Raw genomic sequence first — 23,204 nt, 5'->3', positions numbered from 1 at the left:
CCCCAACCATTAAAGACCAATTAGCATTATCAAAATGTCTACAAATGTATTAAAATTTTCACATTTTGTAATACTGAAAATAACATGTACATACTATTTTCAAAAATCATCTAAAGATGGGACTATTAAGACATTTAATCTCTTCTTCTTTGGGTTTTGTTTTTTCACTAAATAGCACCAAAACAAATAAAAAGCCAAACAAGTTCAGGATATATCTTCAACACAGGATATATCTTAAAGCCGATCTCTGTGAGGACATAGGGACCATGAATCCCTCTTAACACCCTCCTGCAGCTGAACCTATGACTTGGTTGTATTTTTTCAGATTTTCAAGAAAAATTTCACTTCACACAATTAAGTGAAATTTTTAAATCATGGAACTAAATAATGTACCAAAAATGCATTAAAAAGCTCCAGAACATTATCTTTTAATTTTATTTTTAAATCATGGAACTAGATAATGTTCTGGAGCTTTTTAATGTACCAAAAATGTTAACAAGTGGCTATACTCATTTTTTAAAAAAGATTCACCACTCCACAAACAAACTTTTCTGGACTGGGTCCTTTCCATGTCATTTTTATATTGCTTTCCTTTTCTTTTATATGCACAGCAAAATGTTTTATTAAGATATCAATTTGTATTTTATGCTTGCCTCTTCAGAATAAATTGAAAAATCTGTGTGTTTCTGTCTAGCGCTCTTTGAAAAGGTTTTTAAGGGCTTTTGTGCAGTAGGACCTGAAATTGCAATTCCAAGGCACAAGCCTCACTTAGGTTTTGTTTGAGAAATTCACATATTTCTCTGGCAGTGGAGGTGAGGGTGGAACGTGATTTCCTTTTCCTTTTCCTTATCAAACACAGGTATATGCATTTTCCCCCTGGCTGGTGAGCTATTCCTTTTGTCATCTGGTCACTATAACAGTCCAAAAATATATAAATATATCATGCCTTTGATCAGTGGTTTGAATATAAATACTTCCCTATACTATATCTTTTAATTGCAAGCATAATGTATTTAAATAGATCAAAAATATGACATGTTTTCAATATCGAAACAGTTGTAGGTCAGGAAATATAAAGCTAGAAAGGTCATTTCCAAAGGAAGGGATGGGCACGTACCTTAGCTATCTGGACACACCAGTTAAGCAGCAGCTGTGAACCAATGTTATCCTTGTGTTCATGGACGTAATCCAACAGGCAGCCATGCGGCATAAGCTGTGTCACCAGCTGAATAGTGGGGCTCAGACACACCCCCAATAACCGGACTAAATGTGGATGGTCCATACTTGCCATGATCAGAGCTTCCTGTAAGAGAAAATGTAACACCATCATTTCAATTCAAAGTTCTTTACAAATACAGTTAGTTGCACTGCACTCGTGGTGCTGATAAGGATTTTGAAATGCATTCTCACTTAAGAGGTCAATTAAAAATGTTGCTATTATATTCTTAGTGATTTAATTCAAGTAAAATTAAATAAAAAAATAAGCACTACACATGTATCAAAGTAGAAAATATTTTAGAATAAGTGAATATGAATTGAATAGCAGTATTTTCTCTTTTGTAATACAGAGTATATTAATTGTTATTTACTGCCAAATAAGTTGAAATGGAATCCTGCCTTATACTATGGTTTTTCACCTTTGGTCTTTGGTTCTAGAGTACAGTAATTTGTACAAATACAGTTATTTACATGTATAGTAAAGTGATCCAAACTTAAGTCACCCATTATTCATAAGCAATATACCTATTGTGTATTTATGTGAAAGAATAAACATTTTAATAAACATTTTCTCCTGTTTGCCTTAACTCAAATTTATTTTATTTTCAAAATTATAAGTGACATCTTATTTATAGAATTATAAAATTTGAGAGCTAGCTTGAGACTAAAAATATTGTCTATTCCAAATTCAATGAATAGGAAACATTTCTATTTTTTATCATAATTATCAAGGCACTTTTGCTTAATGGATATAGATTTTAGAGCATACTAAAGTGAGTTTCTAATGAAAAGTTATTGAAAATGTCTTTATATGAATTTGAAACAGATATGACATTACACACACTTACCCCCTCCCCCCCCCCCACACAGGGGTGTGATACATATATGACAATTATTATCATCAGTTTACCTATATGAAGGTTTGTTCATTGTACTTGAACAATTTCTGTAGCTTAAAATTTTTTCAAACCAAAAAATCGAGGACAGAAAGCTATATTGAACTTCTTTTTAAGATGGCATAGCATATTGAATACACTCATTTACTTCCATTTGCCCTCAATTCCAATTTAGTATCAATAAAGGAATTATTAAAAGCCAGAAAGCAAATATCACACAGATGAAGCAATAAGGAAAGAATACTAGAAGTAGGAATTGGCTTGGCAAATATAAGAAATCCGAAGCCTAACTTGGCAAGGGGAAAACTGAGAAGAAATCCGATTTACATCACAGGTATACACAGGCGTACACTATCAAAGGCTCAAAGAGTGTTAGCGCCATAAACCTCTATAAGCCGAGCAGGAGGGCATGCATGACTTCCGAAAGATTGCATCCAAGTATATTTAGGAACAACTTGGACTACAGATCTATTTCTTCCCTCCATCCTTAGGAGAGACTAACAAAAAGGATTGTGAACTGTACTATTAGGCACAATAGAAAGAGAAGGACTCTGACAAAAATACTAGACTTATGTAAATTAACACATGTTGAAAATCGGGAGCACTCTCTAGTTCCTTCTTCCAGATGGAGCCGTGGCTTCAAAATTCTGAGGTTTGTTTAAAACTTGAATTCTATACCCAGGAAAATGTTAACAAGGTGAGTAGATATACAGACATGTTCAGACATATCTGTTCTCAAAAAATATTGTCTCAAGTGCTTCCTTTCTCTGTTAGATGTGTGTATTAAATAAAGAGTACATTAAATTGAGAACACAAGGAAATAGCAGTGATGGAATATTTCAGAATAAAGGATGTGCAGCAGAATGAGATAACAACGTTCAGTCTGGAGTAGAACATGTCACTCCGGAAAGGTGATCCTAGAAGATGGAATTGATAGAATACCTAATGAGATTAAAGTACATTAAGAGTGCCTGGCTGGTGTAGCCCAGTGGTTGAGCATAGATCTCTGAACCAGAGCTCATGGTTCAATTCCCAGTCAGGGCACGCGCCTGGGTTGTAGCTCAATCTCCAATGTGGGCATGGAAGGCAGTCTATCAATGATTCATCATTGATGTTTCTATATATTTCCCCCCCCTTCCTCTCTGAAAACTGAAAGTACATTAAAAGCATATCCACTTTTCTAGCAAAGGGGAAAATCAAATCAGTGATAGATATATAGAAAAATAAGCAAAAAGCAAAAGTAAAAAAAATTAATTTGATGTGAAACCAGAATTCCACAAGAAAATAATTTTATTTACTATAGAACACAGCTGGAAATAGTTATATAATCATAACGTAAACACAAAATGCTGAAATAAGCAAACATCATATGACTAGATTGGAATATGAAGAGCAGAGAGGTACACTATAGCAAGGTGGTGATGGAAAGCGTGTAAAAGGTATATTTCTATTGTTTTAGTGAAAAGTTAATACTAGATGATGCATAAAACCGAAAAAACAAGAGTTGACAGTATAAACATATTATTTAGATATATGGAGTTATGCTACAGGAGAAATTGCCAAAAAGTTGAAAGTGATTGCTTTGATCTATGGAGAACGGGGTTGGAGAAGGGAGAGGTAGGTAGCTAGAGACTGCTGTTTTTCATCTTTAGCCTTGAAGAAGTACTTGGCTTTTACTGTTATTATCTTAAAGCTATTTCTGAGGCTATTATTCACTTTTAACCTCCACTACTATTTTAGTGTTGTTGAGTTCAGTTGAGTTTAAAGGTTATTCACAGTTATGGGGTCTGTCTGGCGGAGTATATGTAAATTTACAGGATCTAGCCAGAGTCTTAGGTGAGGTGTAACATTTTACAGTTTTTGAGTAAGTAAGGTGGGACAGTATGGGCACATGCTGGGAGAAAGGAGTGATTCAGGTCCACACAGAAGAAATAAGCTGGTAGGATGGCATCAGCTTTACTCAAAGAACTTTGTTTTAGAGTCAGTTTTGCAGAAGCTGAAATAATCATTTCCCAGATGCTTCCAAGTACATTAGTTCCTCCAATTCCCCTTTCCTGAGACACCCCAGGAACCAGGGTGAGTCATAGAACACCGGGGAGAACACAGGGAGAGCACCAGCTCCTATGCTTCCTGGCTGAGACCACCACCACCACAACACCTTGAAGATGGGAAGCCCGGAGAGGCATCACCTCTGGCAAGGGCACTGGCATTCTCAGGTGGTGCCAGTCAACAGTACCAGGGGCAGGACCTCTCAGCGGCTCCACCTGGGGGAAAGAACTGGTAAGAAAGGACAAGGACTCTGTAGATACCACAGAGTGACTGAACTGGGAGACTGGTTTATGAGTGTGTATGAGACCCCCAGGCACTTACCAAACTATTTGGGAAAGGTTCACTGGGGACTGGAGTTTCTGCAGAATCAGCAAATCCAGAAACTTGAGTTATTATTATTGATATGGCCCCATCTAGATCAACATTTTGGTTTTACTTACTGTATATTTCAGTCAACATGTGATGTAAAGCAAATTACTATGGTTATAGGAGAGTACAAAGAAGAATGACAGCCAAGTTAAATGACCTGTTATGCAATCAGTAATAAGATTAGTTGATTAATTCAACATTAATTAATATTAAAAGTGTAAGTCAGAGGGTTCCTGTGCTGAACTGTGTGATACGCACACATAGAAATATGCACACACACCAACAAATAAGCAAAACATGCCATCAAATGAATATCGAAGTTCGTCAAGTACCGAATTAAATATTTAATTAGCCATTAAATATTAGCTATCTTGTTAACTTAAATGTATTCTGATTGTATTCTCTCTATTTTTCTTCCCTGGTAGCTCTCAGTCTTTCGTGTGCATAAGGGTCATCGAAGTTTATTCCAAGTGCAGCTTTCTTGATCCCACTCCCAGAAAGTCAGGTGTAGAAATGGATCAGAAGTCTGCACTTGTAACAAGCTCCCTAGATGAAGCCACTGTAGGAAATAGGGAACTCTGAGAACTTCTAGAACACCTCCATTAAATCTGTGTCCCTGTAATCTATTTCTAAAACAGTAACATGCAACAGTGTTTTGATCATTATTATAACCCTATAAAGCAGTCAAAAGAGGTAGTAATTCTCCACTGTAAAATTAAGCACCGGGGTAAGTAGGATTGCTGCCTCAGGTCAGCTCCCAAGGCAGGATCAGTTTTAAGACTCCAGCTTCCTGATTCTTAGCGCAGTGTTATTTATTATGATAGTGAAAATATAATTACTTTTACTTCGGTTCCGTCAGCACTCCGCACTGTAGATGCCTGTCTTGTTACCAAGAAGACAGCCTCAGATGCCTGAATTAGCCAGACCTGTATAAATGGGGTTTACTTCTACTTTAGTTCCTGAGAAGCAACTAAAGTCAAACAACAAATTTGTACTTACAGTTAAACTGCTATCACTTATAATATGCTTTCAGAAAAAGAAAAAGAAAAATCTCTCTAATTTCCTAAGAGTGTTATCTGGTACAGACCATTTCTTAAGATAAAGAAAAGAATAAAATTCCAGATAAAAGAGAGATTTTGAGTTTATTTCAAGCTTCTTTTTAGCATGAAATATATAAACAATAGGTGTGTGTTTTTTTTCTTTCCAACTCAAGGAGTAATGATAATTCTATTCTAAATATGCATTTGAAAAGTTTACATCAGCAGAATGTGAAAAAATCACTTGGAAGTTCTATCTTAAAAAATCTATTAGTAAGTCCTGGCAAAAATGCTGGGTTGTATTAAGGAAAATAGCTCATTACACTACAAAGAGTATTTGAAACAAAATTGCAGAGTATTTGCATAATAGTTCTCTTTTTTGTTGTTGTTGAGAAAGAAAAGATGAACAAGACACTAATTGTAGGTTTTATTTTTTCATAAAGAAAATAGCAGATGGCTTTTTTGAGGGATAGGGAAATAGATAAAGAAATGAGAATATGGATTCATTTAGAGTGACGAGTGTGATGAAAAAGAAAAAAAAATCCAGTATTTTAATAATAGAGTGTTGGGTTTTAATAAATCACTCTGTGTTAAAACTAATAATGTGTGCTGCTGCATATTTCGTGTGGCCCATGGAAAGAATTTTGGAATCTTTGCTGCTGTCACTAAAAAAAAATATCACCAAGGCCACTGGAATAAGTACAATTTGACAGGCGCATTATCAATTTTTCCAGAAATAAAATTATTAACTGTCTTTGTTTTCCCTTTCATACATTTTCTTCTTGGAGGTGAATTAAAGGATTTTCTCATTGGAAAGGGGGAAGATGTAACAGGTACTACACTGAAAACTAAAGCATGGACATTTTTCTTTATAATGAGGTCTGGTTTGTATAAGGACATTTTTTTTAAAAAAACCACCAAGGGACGACCAAAATCTCTGAAGCGTGTATACCATTTTTCTCTAGCCTATGCTATTTGTTTCTCTATTTTGGTCTGAAGGGAAGACGTTTCTCTACAATAATAAAACTGAGCAATGCCATTTGTCACATTAAGGCATCATTTTGCCCAGCCTTCAGATGTTTATACCTTGCCACTTAAACTTGTTTTCTCACTCATGTTGGTTAACGGTTTCACAAAAAGAAAATAAACACACACATATGGCCAGTGAAAACTTATGGGCTAGTCTGTTGTTTTTTTTTAAAATGTTAACTTCAGCCAAACTTTTACTGTTTCATTATATCTATGGGCCATTAATTCAATACCCTCCAGCCGAAAACGGAGAAAAAATATCATTGTAGCAGGGATAAGGAAGATAAAAAGGGAGATAAAGAAGAAAAGACACACAATTAATGTAGACATATAAAACTGTGCTTAATGCAAGAGTCAGCACTTATGAATTCTCCAAAGGAATGTTCCTAAAGACAGTGATGGTGATGAGGAAAACAAAGAAGATAATGGTGATGGCACTGATGAAAATGAAATAAAATCATTGGTCCATAATAATGTTTTGCAAACCTGTTCTGCTACAGATGCTACCCAGATAATAAATTAAATGGAATCTCCATTTCTTCCCTCATGTCTAGAATAAATAATAATTTACTTGTGCAAGTAGTGAGCAGCACTTAGGCTGAATCAATGTCATCAGTTTAAGTTTGTCCACCTTGCTCAGTGGTCTTAGCATTCCTTCCAATCTTTGGTACATTTTTTGTGGCTCGAACAATCCAGATTAGGATCTTCCCAAACTTTTAGAACCATCCTTTTCTTCCATTTCTATTCCTCATCACTCACCCATTGGGAGGTTGAAACTTAGATTTAGATAATTCTTAGACATGCTACATGATGAAGAACACTGAGAATAATTTCACACAAGGTATAATTCTACTTTCTCACTATGTTTTCTATATTTCCCTTGCTCCTCATTAGACTGAATTTCCCTTCATTCTCTTTTTATTTTCTTATCCTTCTGTTACATAGTCATTCACTTAAAACATTTATTGAAGACCTGGCATTGATGAAAATTGGGTCTAAAATATCATCTCTATCCTCACGAAGCTTTCCTTCTACCAAAAGAGCCCACAAATAAACAGAGAAACCGAATAAATATAAAATAGATGTATAAATAATTATAAATTATATTAAGTATTATGGAGAGAATAAAGAGCTCATTGTAATAAAGTAATAAAATGGTGTTGAAGAGCTACTTCAGATAGGGTTAGTCAGGAAATGTGTTCTGAGATCTGAATTATGAGCAGAAGCCAGATAGATAGATGCAAGGAATGAGCCTAAGAACTTGGCAAATTTCGGAGTCTGAGAAAGCTAATGTGCCTGGTGGGGGCCCGATCATGAAAGGGCTTGCAGTCATGGGAAGAAGGCTGAAATTATTCATAATTGTTAAATGCTTGCTTTCTGTTATGCTTCTTTTCTCTTCATTATTAATGATTTCAATGAAAGCATTTACCATCATCATATGATCTTTTCCCATAGATTTTCCCATTTTGCCAGTCCTTGGCCAAAGGGTATTGCCTCCACCTGAATATTCAAACTTTCAAATGTTGTTAGAGAAAGGTATAGATTCATGGGGATTTGTCCTAAATCTTCTGATCTGTTCCTCCTAAAATAGCCCTCTGTTTCTGTTTTTAATTTCTTATTGACTCTTTATCACATTATTATCTGTATCGATGAACAGAAAAATAAAAAAAAAACCTTTCACAATATTTACTCTGTAAAATGTACTCCTGACATTCCATTTGCTTTCTTTAATCATTTTACCAGTGTTTCCTTCTAGTACAAGTTCAAGCTCACTCTATATTGTCACCTTTAAGGTATATTTAGATGCTCCATATTCTAAAAATGAAAGTTCCTTCAATTTTGTCATTTCTCTACTTTGGGAATATTTGCTATTCTTACTTTGGCTGTTTATTTTATAGTCTTTCACTCCTTAGAGGTCTAGTGTTCTAAACTTTGCTGCACTTCTACTATTCAAATTAGTCTTGAAAAAGTTACCAAAACCTCATTTTCACTGGTCAACAGGTTTATTCTCTCATTCATACATTTTCCTGGCATTCTGCACTATTTTAATTCACTGAACACCCTTCGTTTTGAAACTCCTTCTCTGTCTGATGTTACTCTTTTATTCTAACCTAATTTTTCAGTCTTTCTGGGTATTCTTATTATAATCATTGACACCTGCTTTCCCCTCTCATACCTTAAATGCGGAAATGCTACAATGGCTTTTAGGAAATATAATTAGCAAACACCTGGAATCAACTGAAAAAAAATTGTAGTTTTTCAGAATTTGCTTTCGTTTGAAGCTATTTAAGTAACATTCCTATTTACAAAGTCAGAAAACAAAATCCATTAGCATTACATCCAAAATATCTGTCCGAAATATTCCCAATATGAGAATTATGCTGTGCCTTTATTCAAAGCAGTTTTGACGGGGCACTTGTTTGATTTCAACTGTCATTTCTGAGCAGGAACTAACAGGTCTTTATTTATGTATACCTTCCATATTGTACTACCTATCAGAGTCTTATTAGACTGTTAAGTGTCTGCCATCTCTAATGATTTTTCTGAAAGAAGTAGTATTAGTTGTTCATTAGTCTATGACTAAATTCTTGTTGAGTATATGGCTCATAGTAAACAAAATCAATATTATTTTATTAATAAATGAACAATATCTTTATTATATACCCTACTTCCCATTCCATCTCATCCTTATTTCAAATGCCTCATATTGACATAGCTATCCTGCTGAACTTCAAATTTAAGATTCAAAATAAAATCCTCCATAAGAGATCGTCTGCTAACTCTATTAATTTTATAAGTTTCAGAAACATTTTCTAATTTGGTTTTAAAAATCTTAGATTCATATTTGGCACTCTCATTTTTATTGTTTTCCATTCCATCCCATATCCAATATTTTGCCAAGTTCTAATAAATGCTTATTCCAATGTGGCTCAAACATGTATCCTTCTATGTATTTTGATTCTGATTGCTACTTAAGTTCAGACTCACATGAGTACAGTAAAAAGAATGCTGATTTTGTCATTAACTCTAGTCTGTTTTTGCTATAACCTACAAAAGTATCTGGAATTTTTTGGAGTATTACACAGAGAGCCTTAACATTGCATATGCTCAATAAACATTTGTTGTATCAAACTGGATATGTTGAAAACTGCAATACATTTTGTCATGAAGAAGCTTAGACTGTGCTTCAGCTATGACTCTAACGATCTGTGGGATTGACCTGCATATTTGTCCTTGCCCTGCCAGGTTCATTCTCTATCCTCCTCTACTCTGCCACGTGCCCAGTGAAACTGACCCAAATGCATGATCAGAGGCTAGCTGTCCCCTGGCTTTCACTGGGTTCAGCCAATGAAAAGCAACAGCAGACGATAAGATAGACGAGTGAGTTTGGTTTTACCCCTGAGCCTCCACTTTCCTGCAGACCACAGCTGCTGTCAGGTCAGGGTAAACTCCCCCTTGCTCAGTCAGGCCTGGTAATTCTGTGATGCGTCTTGAGTTACTTCAACAATCTCAGTGGCTGCTCCTCAACCCTGCCTATACCTTTATAAAACCTCCTTTGCTAAACTCTCTTCCGTTACTCTAACTTTGTACACCATGTATTTCCTGCAGGGATTTTCCTGATACACTAATCTTGGACAAGTCATTTAACCTAACACTTTTTTGTAAAATGACACACTAGGTCACTGATGGCAAAACATAGCATGCATAATATACCAACACCCCCTCAACTAATCCATGGTGAATATTGCTAAGCAATCGCTGCAGTAGGTCGATAATGAATCCCCCAAAATGACTGCATCCTAATCACAGGAACCTGTGAATGTTACTTTATTTGGGAAGAGTCTGTACAGGTATGATTAAGTTAGGGATTTTGAGGTGAGGAGATCATACTGTACCCTGGTAACAGGGAGCAGAGGGAGATTAGCACAGACACACAGAAAAGGTAGTGTGAAGGAGGAGGCAGAGATGGGAGTGACGCAGCCACAAGCCAAGGAACACCGGATGCAAGAAACAGATTTTCCCTTAGAGCTTCTGGAAGGCAGGGGGCCATATCAACACCTTGATTTCAGAAATCTGTCCCCCAGAAATGTGATGTAATATATTTCTGTTGTTTTAAGTCACCAAGTTTGTGGTAATTTTTTACAACAACCTCAGGAAACTAATACCATCACTGTATTCTTTCCTGCCTGGACTGGATGAGGGCTCAAAATCTTTCTCAACTCAATGCTTTAGGTAACAAAAACCAATTTACTAGGAGGTAAAGGTGAGGTTAAACATTGTTTCCCTGATTTTATACATACTTTAAAAATTAATATTGCTACCATACCTTATTTAGTTTGGATGTACTATATGAGTCTAGCCTAAATGACCCAGGTACTATTTAATTCATTAAAATATTAACATATATATCTAACAGCTACATGATATAGTAGAGGCAATGAGCTTATCACAGAGCCTAGTACACTCTTAAAATGGTAGTTATTACTACGTTTGTATTAAACCGATTATATCTAAAGGGAATGAAATTGTTGAATACCAAAGGCATGGCCAAGAGTCCGGAAAAAAAGCTGCAACTGCAGGGTAAGTGGTCAATTTGAGCTTTTCCAGTCCAGTGGGGATATCTGGGATGCGAGGCAGGAAACCTTACCAAGAAAAACAAGCAAATAGGTTTTTGTTTTTTTTGTCAGCATTTTAGAAGCTATTCTTTTTCTATTTCAGCCCAAGGAGAGGTGCAACTCTCTCCTCCCACCTTCGATATAAAATAGTCATGAAGAGTTAGGAGATTATGGGGTTGCAAGAGAAATTCAAGGGCTACATAAGTAACAACAGCAATAACACTGCATAGAAATCTGGGTTAAAGTAGATAGTAGACACCAAAGGGTACTGGCGAGTGCGTGTACAGTACTCCCCCTTACCTGTGGCTTTGCTTTCTGCAGTTTCCGTTACCCACGCCTAACCACAGTGTGTGGCATTTTGGGCAGTGTGATGAAATCTCAGGTCATCTCTCCTGTCCCACCCAGATACTACCCACTCAGTAGCCATCTCGATTATCAGATTGACTCTTGGGGTATCATAGTGCTTGTGTTCAAGTCACCCTTATTTTACTTAATAATGGCCCCAAAGTGTAAGAGTAGCGATGCTGGCAATTCAGGTATGCCAAAGAGAAGCCATAAAGTGTATGTATGCATAGGACAAAATAGTAAATAAGTACACACATATATCTATAATAATAAAAGCATTATATGCTAATTAGACTGGACAGCCAAACGACCTTCCGGATGTCCTTCTAGATGAAGCCAGGGCTGTGAGGGCTGCGAGGGCTGAGCCCCTTGCACGCATTTCTTGCAAAAGGCTCTAGTGTAGACATATGGTTCCGTACTATCTGCAGTTTTAGGTATCCACTGGGGTCCTTGGAAAGTATCTTCTGTAGATAAGGGGGGACTAGAGGGGACTACTGTAACTATGTTTATAGCTTACTGAGTAATCATAGCAAAGCTCTAGAAAGAGAAACACAGAGGTGTCTGCTATGAACATTTCAGGACTGATACAGAAGAACAAACTCAGCAAGGTCCAACATGAGTCTTTTCCAGAGGACACTACAGTGTGCCATAAAGAATAAAGACTCAAACACACCTGAACTAGAATAATTCCTCTGAGATATATTCTACCACCAAGGAGGAAGAAATAATTATTATCTTCCAAATAATGTCTTTCTTTCATTTTGTTCTCTCTCCATAAAAGTCAATTTCTTTAAGGGTTATTTAATCTGTTGGGTAATTCCTGTATTTAGTTCATCTATATAGTTTACCAGTTTTTAGTAAGTCTATTTATGGTCCCTTTACAATCACCTATTAAATAATTTCTCCAGATCATAATACCTTTTGTTGAATTATGCCTGGCACAACACTACTCGTTTTACATACTAAAACTCAGTTTTCAGGCAATCTTGTCTTGTCTAACAGATATTATTCTATCAATTAAATGATAAGGAGACAAGTTTGAGAAGGATAAGCAATTTACCAATACCATAAAGTTAGTAAGTTGCCAACCTGGGATTTGAACCTGGTTCTCATTGTGTCTCTGGCCAAGGCTTTCTACCATGCTGCCTCCTCAGGAGTTCCTCAACTGCTTAAAATTAATCCTCTAATAATAAATGGCTAAATTGCCTTGTGGAAGGGGACTAAGACTAATTTGTGTCTTTATTCTCATTTCTGCATAGGAGAACTTGATTCTAGGAGTACTTAATCAATAATTTTAAAAATTCAATTTGACTTAAGGTAGATAAGAATCTAACAATTTTGGTAATAGCTCTTATTTAATCACTTAGAACTTTCTGATTTGCTGTTTTGTATATTTTATGGAAATAATAATTCTGTTTTGCTAGATACTACATCTTCTTTAAAGGAAGACAATTTACTGTGTTTCTAGTTGGCAAGAAAAATCTGTTAATTAATTACAATTAGATCAAAGGCATGAAATGACAAACAACTAAATAAAATTAGAGAAATCCTTCCTTAACATCCAATAAAATATCCCACCTACACTGCTGGCAAAGGAGCAGGCTGGATGGTGTTTTTTTATGATTCATTCAAGATTAAATAGTGAGTGACATTAATTACTTACCAGTCGCATGCTCACATGGGATAATTCATATAAAGAAATAATTTGTCTTATCATTTATTTTATTCTTATCTCCTCTACTTTTTATAATGAATTTAATTATTACCATCAGATATATTAAATTTGAAACCATGATTCATATGCAAGTTCTTATATTAAATATTCATGCCAATGTTATTTTAATATTCTACACCTACCCTGATGTCAAGGGCATGCTGTTAGAGGCAATAACTAGTGAAAATCTACATTAATGTTACTTATGCTTTTATGTTTTTAATATAGGAGTAGTAAATATGATTACCACCCACACAAGCCAAATAAGTTATGACAAACCCTTAACAAAAATTATATGATGTGACAAAGACCCCTACTGCTAAAATCTTTATTTCAGGCAGATATGAGTCAAAGGGTGTGTGGATTTGTGGTTAGACACATACATGAGGGGGTTAGAAAGTGACAGTGAAACAAAGAGTACCTCATAAAAAAATTCTCTGCGAGAAGACATTGAATCCTGATCTGGCATTTGAAATGAGCCATTAAAAAATAACTAATATTTTTATTTATTTATTTATATGTATATTTTTAATCCTACCTGAGGATATTTTCCATTGATTTTAGAGAGTGGAAGAGAGAGGGAAAGACAGAGAGAAACATCAATGTGAAAGAAACACATTGATTGGTTGCCTCCTGCACACGCCCTGACTAGGGCCCAGGCCGGGGAGGAGCCCATAATGAAGCAAAGCCAGCTAGAGCTTAACTAATATTTTAGAAATGAAATGGTATCTTAGATTTAAGTAACCTAGGAATGGTTTATTCATCATAATTATATTCATCACCAGCAATCTCAAACATACTGCAGGGCACTATAGTGGTTTTTGTGTGATATATTACTTTATTAATAACTGTATAGAGTTAAGGAGTATTTATAAGGAATACCTAGTCATTTTTTTTTCATTCATTCAAGCTCAGTATTGACTGGAAGATTGCTCTATATATTTCCTGAGAGCCCAAGAATTAAAAATACATATATTTACTCTTATATAGCTAATATTCTAGTAGAAGTCTTTAAAATGTACTAAAAGTAGATTATAAATATTAATAATGGTTGTGACAAATATTTATGATGCCTGTTTTCCATAATAATTCAACAAAGATAGAGACTACCGTCTAACTGAATAAAAGGATAATTGAATACTGGGGGTGGGGGAGAAGGAGGACTTTGCTGAGCAGAAAAATCGGAGTGCAGATACTAGGATGTGGAAAGAACATTTTACAAAAGAATAACTGACAAGGGTGGGTGGTGTGATGAGGAGAAAGAGATATGGACACTAATTCACACCAGTTCTCTCCGGAGTCTGCTCTGTCTTTTACCAGCAATGTCATAAGAAGCAAGTCATTCTCACTGTCAAACCCTCAGGTTCCTTGTGTACAGCAGAGGATCAATAATGCCCGTCCCGTGAAATAACAATTTCACAAAATACATATGAAGGATCTAGGACAGGGATTCTACATTACAATTATCCAATATAATTAGTTTTCTTTTCTCCTAAAATTAAGAAATTGGAAAAGTGTCACATGCTTGGGGAATATGAATAGATCAACTAACGTATATGCAGCACCCACTATATGACAGAGCACAGTAAGGGAAGATAGGTTGAGACTGGTGCTTGGAGGACTGTAAATAATAGGCTGATATTTGAATTTTATTCTAAGCAAACTGGGGATCAACGGAATGTTCTTGACCAAAAAACTCACCTAATTTGGCAGCACTGGTCTGGTGTAAATCATAGGAAAAGGGTCTGTATGCCAAGAGGTTGTTTGGGAGGTGCTGTCCATGAATGAGGTAATGGGATCCCGGCACAGACAGTATATTCTGAAGAATCTGAAATGTATGTCTAGCTTGCTAAAGGCAGATACATTTTTAAAGGGCCTTGTGCTATGTCTGGGGTTACCTACTTTGACTCCTTTTTAAAAATCCTTCAATATAGAACAGATACTTTTGAGAAATTTCTCTTGTGGGTGATGACACTACAAGTCAAGATAAAACTTTTTCCTGTTCTTTCTGGACAGAGATGCCCTCTTTGAATCCTTCTTCCCTGCAGAGGGAAATGATGTGCATGTAATATAAGTAAAATTTTGCTTCTCAGAATCTTTCTTCCCATCATTCTTACAAATGGTTGAGCTTTCTTAAGACTAATGGGTGCATTTACCCCCTCCATCAAATTTCATGTATGTGCTGGTCAGTCAGACCCATTGCCTTGTTCACACATATCCTCCGCTTAATATGGGCATACACATTATTCCTTGACCACTCTGCTAAACAATTCTGAAAAAGGCTAAAGAAGTTACAGTATTCAAGCCCGTGTAACATCGAATAATGTCTTGGTTCTTCATACATATATTCAGAGACAGCTATTCCAATGCAGTACAGAGACTTTTGTCTGTGGTCTCTATTCATTGTTGCTGTTATTGTTCTATCCCTACAAGTGAGGATAAACCAAACTCTGAAGCTATCCCATTAATCTTTTTTTTACTGTGCATATTTTACAGTATTATACCTTCCAGAATTTCTGAATTCTCTGAGTAAATACCACATAATGTTAAGGTTCTGATGATGGCCATGACAACAACAGTGTGATGATGTCCAAACGGAAGCGGGTGCAAGGGTGGGGGAAGAGGGATGGGGGAAGAGGAGGAGGATGGGGACATCTGAAATAGTATAAACCCGTGGTCGGCAAACTGCGGCTCGCGAGCCACATGCGGCTCTTTGGCCCCTTGAGTGTGGTTCTTCCACAAAATACCATGGCCTGGGCGAGTCTAATTTGAAGAAGTGGCGTTAGAAGAAGTTTAAGTTTAAAAAATTTGGCTCTCAAAAGAAATTTCAATCGTTGTACTGTTGGTATTTGGCTCTGTTGACTAATGAGTTTGCCGACCACTAGTATAAACAATAGAAATAAAGTAAAAAAAATAAAAGTGAAACAAACTGAACTGAGATGGAATGGTTCTAGAAGCCTAAATGCTAGTATAAGATCATTTTGAGAGTTAAAAATAAAAATTGTAAAGTTAGTATTTATGATTATGAAAATTTCGGACTATTAGGAAATGTTTCTGTGGCACTTCAACTCTCAAGATATTTTGCTTCATTTTGTTTCATCAAAGGAACCAGAAAAGTATTATTTATGATAACACATAATTTACTTAGATTAAAAGTAAAAGAATTCATATATTCAGAGTAATTATTCATCAAATCTTCTAACGGTATGCAAAATCCACTCATAAGAAATAAATTCTTCACTTTTTAGGCATTTTAATTGTAATTTATATAAGTTAATATTCACGGATGTGTTAAAACATGTACTGGAACATCATAACCTAAAATTTATTTCGATTTTTAAAATCATAGTATAGAGAAAGCAAGCATTTGAAGGTTCTTCTAAACCAATTTCAGTGATTTTTAAGTGAAAACTATGCAATTAAATGTTAAGTGTGATTAAAGAAGCAATGAACTTGAGAATATTTGAGTTATCAGTAGAGGTATGGCGCTCTTTAACATTAAGGCATTTTTGCACCTGTAATGTATTTCTTTTGAAAATGTGATGAATACTTCATTTAGTAGTTGTAACATGATATTAGATAGCTTTGAAAATAAATATCTACATATATTCTGTTTCTGCACTAAGAGTTTATAATGGAATAGTGTACTTTTTAGATAAAAACATAAACAATAGAATTAATTTGATCAATAAACATAAAGATTTACTTACATTTAATATATATCCAGCCTTATTCTAAAAACAAGAATGAATTGCATATCACTTGATATTAATGAACAGTTTATTGTTATAATTTTCATGTTTTTAGTCTCAACACAGATTTAAAATTTGTTATTTAGTGATTATGATGTTACAAATATTTTCAAATAATACTAGTGGGTGGTGGAAGAGTTGAGAAAAATGAATTTTGATCTTTTTTTAAAATTTCAGAATAAGCATTGGTGAGTAAAAACGAGCTAAAAACATAAAAAGTAATAAACATTAATTGAAATATTCTTTGGGAACTATTTATAAACTATTTATGTTTTCAAGATTTTGGAAGTTGAGTACAATGAATTATCTTCCCTGGGTAAATTATGTTTTTATATTTTAAGAGTTATATTTTCTAAAACAAATTCAAAATAAACTATATTAAACAATGTATACATTTAAAAATGAGGATATAGTGATTACCTGTAATAAATAAATACTTGTATTATTGTATTTTATATCTTTTAAATAAAAAAAGAAAGAGGAATGAAATTTAGAAAAATATTTCTGTAGATATGACACGTTAATCAATACAAGCACTGCAATTGGTGAGCAGAAAGAATACAGAAGGGCCACAGAGGTTATTTTTTGTCAATTATACTAATTAACAGTATTTTCTTTTTGTAGGTTCTAAAAATGTCTCCTGGAAATAAGAAATTGTTCTTTGCCTTTGTCCCTCAGTTTCCTTTAATGATGCATTCCAAACAATTTAAAAGTCACCAAATACAGTGCTTGTCACTTATTTTTTGATGAGTTGAAAACTCCTAGAAGTAAGAATCAAATACTTTAGACCATAGTGTGAATTCTGCTGGAAATTCATAAGCTGTGTAACTTCAGCTGAGTTGATGATTTAACTCATTGGTTGGCAAACTCATTAGTCAACAGAGCGGCAAACCTTGGTTCGTAAGCCGCATGTGGCTCGCGAGCCACAGTTTGCCGACCACTGATAACTGAATCACCACTGCCCAACTTTTTTTTTTCTTTTTTGTTAATCCTCACCTGAGGATATTTTTCCATTGATTTCTAGAGAGAGTAGAAGGGAAGGAGAAAGAGAGAGTGAAACTTGGATGTCAGAGAGACACATTGATTGATTACCTTCTGCACGTCCCCCGATGGGGGCCAGGGGTCGAGCCTGCAACTGGGGTATATGACCTTGGCTGGAATTGAACCCAAGAACCTTCAGTCCATGGGCCGATGCTCTATCCACTCAGCCAAATTGCCTAAGGCACCATTGGCTCACTTTGAAGATGGGCATTATAATACCGACCTTGTTGAGGTTCTGTAGGATGTGAGTTCTTTGTAACCTGAAGCATAATGCCTGACATGTTGCAAGCACCCAGTGAATTGCTGCTGTAAAGGATGCATGGAGACTGGAAGTGAGAGATGAGGATGACTGAAGGCTTCTGAAACTGATAAAGGATTCAAAGAGGTCAAAGTAGATGATGAGAAAGGGAACCTCACTGGGAGAAGCCCAGGAGGAGGTTCAGAGCAGTTCCAGGGCCAGAAGAAATGCAGGGATCCTAAGAGTGGAAAAAAGGGTTTTGGCACAATAACGAGGGCTTTCTCCATGTTGACACTAGAAGAGGGGAGAATCCCCCTTGTGTGGAGCCTGGATGGAAGCTGGCAAGGCGATTTTAACAGAAAGTCAAGAATGGTGGTGGTAGAAATCAGAGCTGTAACAGACCGTAGAGTGGGGGAGTGGGGGTAAGAAAGTAGGTGAAGAAGTTGAAGTGATGGATGATGGGCCGTGAATACAAGGCAGGCTTTGGCAGCTAACAGACTTAAATGAGAGAGGACGCTTAGGGGCTCTGAGTAGGGCCAAGCAAATATTTAATGAAGTGTGGGAGCAAGATAAATGCTAGAAAAGGTCATTGTGGTCAAAAGCTGCACGTCTAAGAGTTTGATTTCTCAGAGGTAGAACCGTTTTTATGAAATACAAGACAAATCTATCTTACCTAAGGATAGTGCAGCGTGTTCACCGTCCCTAAGCCTAGCCAAACCAAATCCAAATGAACTCAAATCTTAGCCTTTCTGCTTCTCCCTAACATTGAAAAACTTATTAAACTTTCTGTTCACTGAAGCACAAAATATAATACTTTATAGCATTTCATCTTGCGTTCTTCCAAGCACATTAAAATCCCCCATCACATATACTCGTAGAGTTTGATGGTCATGTTAAGTCAGATTTGTGTCTTATGTCATACAGAGATAATCCAGTACCTGACCCCCTGTTTGCAAAGTTTATGTTGCCCACAAATAGATTTATTTGTTAATATGTGGTGGTGCAAGAGGGCCACTGTCCTGATCCCCCTTCAAGAAAGGACTGGTTTACACAGCATCTGAGACTGCCACTGGCCAACTGCCTTCGACAGACATACCCTGCATAAAACCACTTCATACAAGTCTATACTCCTTCCCAGGGTGACCCACACCTAAGAGCTACTGGACAACTTAGGTGGCTCATTTTAGCTCAGAGCTACCAATGGGATCAGGTGAGACTGTTGTCAAGCCTGATTTATGTGTCCAATCCTACTTCCCCCATCCCAGCTCCCTAGCTATTGAGCCCAAGGGCACTTCCAAAGAACGTTTTGCATATTAAATTCTATCTTTTCTGGGGAATACAACCTGAAACAAATCATTTAAAAGTGAACTAAACAATAGTTTTAGCAAAAATTTGTAGACATTTTAGAAATAGCTACTAGTGTATCATATATAGAATGTCTACCAATGGAGCTAAGAAATTTTGTTTATTTATCTTTATTACAGTCTCCTCCGTTATGCCAGGAACTAAAGTCATGACCAAAACAGACATGAAACCTTACATAAGAAATCTATTGTATTTATAGAAATAGCTAAAACCATGTAAAATATAAAAATAATGATAATGTAGGTAAAGGGTTTTGTTACTTTCTAATGGGCAAATTACTTAGGGATTTCACTCTCGCATAATCTCAAGCTTCATGAAGTGAGTGGAAGCAAAAACAATACAATCCAAGACTGAAATACTAAAAGATTATAACAAATGTGGCAGTCATCTATCTGCTTAAACTTACCCAGTTTAAGAATAATTTATTGCCAAACAATTTGCAGTTTCTCTTACTGTTTTTTGAGGAGGATTTCCTTTTCTTTATATGTACCTAGAAAGTAGTTTAGGTTATAGCCTGAGGAAATCTAGTTTATCATAAATTTGTCTGAGAATAAGAATAATTCAAATAAAGTAGGTATTGAAAAAGCATAATATATTTTCTGGTGGAACTTTTCATAAAACCAGGTAAAAACAAAACCTGCCTAAACGTTGTAGGCAATGGTGTGCCTAGAAAAGACAATTAATGGAACCACTTGGAGAATCTGCACTGAGAGACTTGATGACTGCTAAAGATTATTCAGTAAAACCATGGTAAATTGTAAAAGATAAGATTACTGGAAAGCCTATAAGTCTAAAATAAGTAGAGAAACAAACAAAGGCATATTAGAAAGAAAAAAGTCACCAAATTTGTAGAAATGGAAAATTAATTTAAATGAAGATAGAAAAAAAACGTAAACTATAGTTAAGATATCACAATAATAAAGTTGGAAGCCTTAATAAGGAATGGAAAATACAAACCTAAAACATTAAGAATAAGGAAAATAACAAAACTGTAGGGGACATAAAAACAAGATAAAAACATAGTTACTAGAAGGATTTGCAATAGTAGGAAAATACTACTATTGTTTAACATTTATTTCTCTAAAGGCTCCAGACTTTGATATAATATAAATATGCAAAATCAGAAATGTTCTTTTGTGTCAACAATATCCAATTAAAAATATAAATGAGAAATAATATTATAATGAGACCTAAAAGTACATAATACCTAAGAGTAATCTCAGTAAGAAAAATACAATCATCATTTAAGAAAATTATAAAATACACCTAAAGAAAAATTTTAATATTGTACAGATTCAACTTCCCTAAAATTAAACTACATATTTAATTCAATATTAAATAAGATACCGCTTGGGAAAGAAAGAGATATTAATGCATCAATTACAAATTTTATCAGAGAAGGGAAAAGACAGTATGCTTACTGTTTCAAATATCTCAATAAAGAGAAAGTAAAACAAATGGTGTTTTATTTCATTTTATGAAATAGGAATAGACAAGTCAACAGAACAGGGGTTTCAAAATAAGATAAATATTTTCCGGTCCAGCCAGCATAGCTCAGTGGTTGGGCATCGATCTATGAACCAGGAGGTCAGGGTTTGATTCCCGGTCAGGGCACGTGCCCAGGGTTGTGGGCTCTATCCCCAGTGTGGGGTGGGCCGGAGGCAGCTGATCAATGCTTCTTTCTCATCATTGATGTTTCTATCTCTCTCTCCCTCTCCTTTCCTCTCTGAAATCAATAAAAATATACTAAAAGAAAGATAAATATTTTCTGGTAATTTATACTGGTGGCTTGGATCTAATTTTTTTTTCCTTCTAAGAAAAAAAAATAGAAATATTTATATTAACTCTGACTTGTCTCAAAGTTTCATATGGTGCCAATATGTAATGTGTAGAAACTCTTAATCAATTTCCATCTTCTCTTCTCTGTTCTAGCCCCTGGAGCCCCTGGAGTATCTTGCCTAACTGTGAATAACTTTCTCTACTTCTAGTTTTGCATTCTTGTTCTTCTGATATTTGTTTGTCTCTAAGCTATCACCTCTTGAAAGCCCTTTCTCCTATACATGCAGTAACTAGAGAAAACATTTTTGAATACTTATTCATTTATAGTCAGAATATAGTAAAATAAATGATTTATTTGTACGGAATATGTTAATTTTCTTTTTCAATCACCATACATACAACTATTTGATGAGTAATGTTTTCCTTCATTGCAACTCAGCTACTCATTCCTGTATCAAGTAAATTTTAAGGGTTAAATAATTTTTGTAATATAGTAAAATGATTTCAAAGTAAAATAATTATAGAGTATGGTTAAATTCTCATTTAAATTCTCATTTTCAAGGCAAATTGACTGTATTATACAACATTTTAGAATAAATTCACAATTTAAATGTATCTTTTACATATTCATTTTCATTAGAGCTGTACTTAATTAAGAATTAAAGCATCAAAATGGTCATAACTTTGCAAATCATCATTTAAATTTTTATTTTTTGAACTTTTGAGTCATATAAAACTATCACTTAAAATGATCAGTTGCTAAATGAACTTCATCAATGGATTTTACAATTCAGAGTCCAACTTTTTAGCATGAAATGGAATTTATCCAAATAATAGAAAATTTATGTGTTCTTATAATGGTATTGTCTGATGAGAAGATCTTGTATTTCATTAATATTAGATCGTAATCAGAATGTTGTGAAAACATGGGAAAGGATAATTCAACTAAAGTAGCAGTTGGATGCCTGTGGGGAATCGGAGGAAACATTAGCTAGGTGCCCTGATGGCTCTTGGCAGCCTCTCCCAATTGTAGGTATAAGGCATTAGAGCAGCTGGTACACTCTCTGTGAGCCTTTACGTTATGAATACCAACTGCTGAGAAAGATTAGAGAGTTCTGGGTCATGCCATCTCTCAATGTTCCTCTCCTGCCACCACTTCCAACCCCCCTTGTCCCCACCCCTGTCTCTGACACTAGGATTAATGTTTCTAAGCTGCCTCATACAAAAATTCTAAACAAATACTCTGCAGTTAAATCATTGGCATTTTGCTTCAAGGACCTTTGTGGCAAGCTTGCAAAGCTTGGACTAGAAAAGATCAAGCCTGGAACCATGAAGATCAGGGAGAGTTCACACTGGAAGTTTCTTTACAATTTGGTGTTGGAATGAGAAATACAAGAAAGCTGGAGGTGCTTGGCTCATGGCGTATGGTGTTCTCATTCACTAGGGCAGGAGGCACAGGAACAAGAAAAGCCAGGTCTAGGAGTGAAGAATAGGTCAGTTTGGGGCACGTGGAAATGAGGGCCTATGAATCCTCCATGTTGTTTTAACGAGTAAGCAGTTACATGTTCAGATCTAAATTTCAGAAGTAAAGTCTGGGCAAACATCTGGGAAATCTATTCTTCATCTTAGTCTAAAATATTTTTACCACTTAAATATCTAATTTATTTTCCTTGTGTAACCTCTACGTTTATTTTACCTATTTTTTTTCATTTATTTAAAAAAAGCTCCTAGCCCAGGGAAAGTTCACACTTATATA

At 35.3% G+C, this 23,204-nt stretch overlaps 1 protein-coding gene across 1 annotated transcript in view; it reads right to left on the bottom strand.

The window, feature by feature from the left end:
• The window catches only part of ERBB4 (erb-b2 receptor tyrosine kinase 4), a 931,393-nt gene that overhangs the window by 141,484 nt on the left and 766,705 nt on the right, over positions 1 to 23,204 (bottom strand). Inside the window, exon 20 of the mRNA XM_008145201.3 lies at positions 1,118 to 1,303. Within this exon, the coding sequence (XP_008143423.2) occupies positions 1,118 to 1,303 (186 nt within the window). The remainder of the gene's footprint in view (positions 1 to 1,117; positions 1,304 to 23,204) is intronic.

Source organism: Eptesicus fuscus, chromosome 11 (assembly GCF_027574615.1).
Source record: "Eptesicus fuscus isolate TK198812 chromosome 11, DD_ASM_mEF_20220401, whole genome shotgun sequence".
NCBI classification, from domain to species: Eukaryota; Metazoa; Chordata; class Mammalia; order Chiroptera; family Vespertilionidae; genus Eptesicus; species Eptesicus fuscus.
The sequence above is the reverse complement of the archived record's forward strand: the minus strand, read 5'-3'. Positions and strand labels throughout refer to the sequence as shown.